Source organism: Atta cephalotes (genome assembly GCF_000143395.1).
Source record: "Atta cephalotes unplaced genomic scaffold scaffold00067, whole genome shotgun sequence".
Taxonomy (NCBI): Eukaryota; Metazoa; Arthropoda; class Insecta; order Hymenoptera; family Formicidae; genus Atta; species Atta cephalotes.
Window position 1 is genome coordinate 1,076,532 of NW_012130131.1, and position 4,170 is coordinate 1,080,701.

A 4,170-nucleotide genomic window follows, 5' to 3' on the forward strand; every position below is an offset into this window, starting at 1 on the left:
ATATATATATATATATATATATATATATATATATATATATATNTAAAATCAGCCTGTTCATTGAATTGTCTTACTATAATCTCTAGACATATAATTATGTATACTTCAAATTCACGATATTTATCAGATTACAATTTTTATCAGAAAGTACAAAAAGTGGTACAAAAAAGAGTTAATACAATTTTCGCTTTTTGGCGAGATAATTTACGTATTTTTATCTAACTTTTTTTCGAAGACTTATTGAAAGTATTATTAGAAGTAACGCAAGACAAACCAGAAGTTTTTCCGAGAAAACGAATTCTAATATTCTAATATTCTTTATCTTTGTATCTACTTCATTACATGATGTTGTTTTGATGATATCATAATATAAAAAAATAGAGTAAGATTGGTTACCGTCGAAAAATAATTTTTAATAATCTATCTGTCCTAAATCAGTATAATGTAAAAATCAGTATCAGTGTAAAATGAGAAGCTATATAAAAAAGCATTTAACGTTACGCGCTTCGCGAATCATATAGATCAATATTGCAATCAAGCTAACATAGCTAATTGTTACAGTAATAATTATTATCACTGTCATAAATTACAATTTATGGAGGGTGCTCTATCTCTTGCTATCAAATAATATTTTGATAGCATTTGAATTCAATCTTTCTTTCAAAAAACAAAATGTGTCATCAATCCAGAGCAACTACACTGTGGCATATTCAATAAAGAATTACAATTTTTAGGAAATGCATTTTTATGCAGAAATGATAATAATTACTGCATTTACAATGCATGGAGTAAATTTCCAAGAAGAAAAGAAAGGGAAGTATACATAAGAAAAAAGTTGCAAGAAAAAAAAATCATCAAAATCAGAAATCAATACACGTCAAATGTTTAAAAAAAAATTACACTGTGGTAAATTTGCATCCTAAGATTTCTCGTTTGTGCTTAATTTTCTTCAGTCATTGCTTACACTCTTCTGTCTCTAAAGTATTATAGTAAAACATTCACAAGATCAAGTATCCGTAAATGACCCTGAAATGAACGATAAACGAACCGCCGATGAAAAAATGTACAATTCGATCAATCGACCGGCCAAGAAGGAGAGATGATGGTCGGTCATTTATCACGCGATTTCAGGAAGTTTCTCACCGAAGTGGTATATCACAGTGCAACGATCCAGATACTCGATTGAGTTTTCCTGTGGGAGTTCGATCGAAGTAACCGATAACGGCGAGTCGAACGTCGCGGCGAGAAATTTGTTTACCAGTATTATATTGCCGTATCGATTACAATTACAATCCCAATCAACCATGTACATGACAATCGCGCCTCTAGAATCGCGTATCACAAAGGGCGAAACATGCGCATCATCGTTTGCGTATACTCTACGGCTTCGATTTATCTTCGGAATTCGCATCAAGGACAATCTTGCATTATTAGGTTTTCAACCGTGAATGCCTGAATATCCCAGTGAAGGAATTTTCCGAGTAAAACTTGGCGATCAGATGATAGTTCTCCAATTTATCCTAACAAAGTTTCAGAACAACTCACATCAGTTCGCAAATTATGGTCGAGGAAATTCGCTCTCTCCACGTAAGCGACGTGGATATCGGTGTTTCTGGGTCCGTGATGGTGTTTAATTAATCGTATTCATATACGCTGTCCAACAATTCTATTCGATACCATGTGCAAAAATCATCACTAACCCAGGCTCGACCATCATATCCTCCGGCATGTGCATATTATCACAGTGAAGGACCAGCACCGCTTGTTTGCCAGGCACTCTTTTGCACACGTAGTTGTCGTATTGTCGTCGAGAGTTCTGTCTAGTCTCCAGTGAATTAAGACCTGGTGGCCATTTTCTCTCGTGGCAGTTTTCCATTAGCTCGTCAATCACATGAGGTGGACAATTGTACTCTGATAGAGTTCTCTTGATCATTGTCTAAAAATATCAAAAGGACAATTTCAGGATAAATGTACACTCACAAATTCAATTTATCAATTGGTACTTAAATAAATAACTTGCACCTGCAGCAATTCGTCAGGCGTGGAGATCATACCGCCCCATCTGGTAACTCTAGCGCGTGGTAGAGACGCGGACCATCTGACGACGTCGTCTCGTTCCATCTGATCAGCGATTGCACGCATTGCCGGATTTGATACTCTAAGCGCGCGCATAAAGTCTTTCAGAAGATGGATTTCACGTTTATGTTCATTGATTTGCAGCTGCTGTTCATCGAGTTCACGCTTCATATCGCTTAGTTTTTGCTGCTGCGACTGTATCAGATTACGGAGCTCGCGCACGCAGTTGTGATCCTTGAGCTCGTTCTTGGGAATAATCAAGCTGCAACCCTGCTCGCACTGCATTGGTCTCTTCGGATTGTATTCGCACTGCTCGAGATGCATTGCCAGGCAATCTAACTTGACAACCATGTTACAACCATACATAATGTTGTCGCATTTGATACACAAGCGGGCCAATAGGTTTCTCAAGATTCTGGGAACTGCTCTAAGCTGAGTGGATGTGATGGGCGTACGGTCCAGGGGACACGTAGGCTGGCGATTTATCCATTCGTTGATACAGGTGCGGCAAAAGGCATGTTCACACACTGGTGCCTGTAACACATTACTCACCTACCAGTTTTTTTATAAGCTACCACAACTTTATAAAGCAGCAAAATATAAGTACATGCTATTTTTGAAAAAACAAGTTAATATCCTCCGAAAATGAAATGATAAAATATTTTAAGCACAAAAACTATCTAAAATAGTTAGAATATACAACCCTGAGCAAAGCGTGTCTCAGCAAAATCATACAAATCTGTGCTTATGATGCTGGCAACTTGCCATAGATTTATTTTCAACAATTTTGAGTATACTGACATCGTAGCAATATACAGGCAATAATGTGTATATGTTGCCAGTAGTTTAATAGCAAGATAGCTGTTATTTTATGTTGACAGCATTGTATGATACTGCATATTATTATGGCAACATGATGATAGTAGCATGAATTTTAATGATGATTTTAAAGTTATCGGCAAACTGTTGACAAGGCTACTCAAAGTTATCAATATCATAAAGGCATTAAACTACCAATAAATGAGGAGTTAGTTGCTTAGTTGCTGCAATTCTGGTAGCAACATATGTTTAGCAATATATATTTAGCAAACAAGATGCCAACAAAAACAGACATTATCTGGATAAGAAACTATTTATGAATAGGATTAAATGAAGATAGAAGAAAATATTGGAAGTATAGAAGAGACAAGCTTATATATTTTATACGTAAACATGTAAAGGCAGGCTTAATTTAGAGCAAGTAGTATTCTTCTAGAAGATATATGCTTCATCAAATTATATATAATAGCATCTAGATTAAAAGCGATAAGTCAAGCTAACCTATATTCGCAGATGCGCAATTTTGTTCGCTCTTATTTCGAGGCAAGCAACGTAGCGGACAAGAACAACGGGAAGCCTCGGAAAATAAAGCAACGCCGGTGACGCGTTGAGATATTATGCATTCGAAAGTTCTTTCTCTTTCTCCCGATGCGTAAAGTCAAAATCTTGTACATAGCTTCATCGACCTCTCGCTTGCGTCGAGATGAGATTCTCAGATTAAAACTCGCGAAAATCCGGGCTTCTCCTCGATCTTGTCTCTTGGAAAAATTGAAATATTCCTCTCCTTTCTCGGATTCCACGAAGCTCTTCACACAAAAACGCGCAGAACAAATAATAGAGGTTAGGTGAGATACAGAGTGAGTCGCAGGAAGATTTTCTCAGATCTAACAGACGTCTTACCTGGACAGGGTCTTCAAGAACGCCAGAACATATCGGACAGACGAGCTCCTCGTCTACGTCACCCTGGAAGCGGTTCACATCGAACCCCATCGCTCGCGAGTACGTGTATGTGTTCACCTCCTTCTACCTCCCACTACCTCCTCCTGCCACCTCTTCAATCCTCCTCGCACGATTCGCGAGAATCGCGAGTCTTACGACTCTCTCACGAGTATCGCAACTGTCAGGAACGGATTTAGTTGCGAAGGCACGAGAGATTTTCCGAAATGATCCTAATGACCCAGGGATTGACTTCGCGTTCCGAGTTTTCGTTCGCAAACCACCGTCAGACCTCTTCAAATTTCGCACGCAATTTCAAAACAATTCTGCAAATATATA

At 37.9% G+C, this 4,170-nt stretch overlaps 1 protein-coding gene across 1 annotated transcript; it reads right to left on the reverse strand.

Moving 5' to 3' along the window:
• Window positions 1-1,666: 1,666 nt before the first annotated feature.
• LOC105623903 (E3 ubiquitin-protein ligase NRDP1) lies at window positions 1,667-3,885 on the reverse strand. The gene is made up of 3 exons (XM_012205275.1): window positions 3,796-3,885; window positions 2,023-2,610; window positions 1,667-1,936 (listed from the first exon to the last, which is right to left on the reverse strand). The coding sequence occupies exons 1-3, from the start codon at window positions 3,883-3,885 to the stop codon at window positions 1,667-1,669; spliced, it is 948 nt and encodes a 315-aa protein (XP_012060665.1).
• Window positions 3,886-4,170: the final 285 nt, after the last annotated feature.

Bases quoted from the DNA above. Each gene is read 5' to 3' on its own strand.
- LOC105623903 (XM_012205275.1), bottom strand. From the start codon at position 3,885: ATGGGGTTCGATGTGAACCGCTTCCAGGGTGACGTAGACGAGGAGCTC. The intron at 2,611-3,795 runs GTAAGACGTCTG...AATGTGTTACAG, and splicing joins TTCTTGAAGACCCTGTCCAG to GCACCAGTGTGTGAACATGC. The intron at 1,937-2,022 runs GTGCAAGTTATT...TGATATTTTTAG, and splicing joins CGCCTGACGAATTGCTGCAG to ACAATGATCAAGAGAACTCT.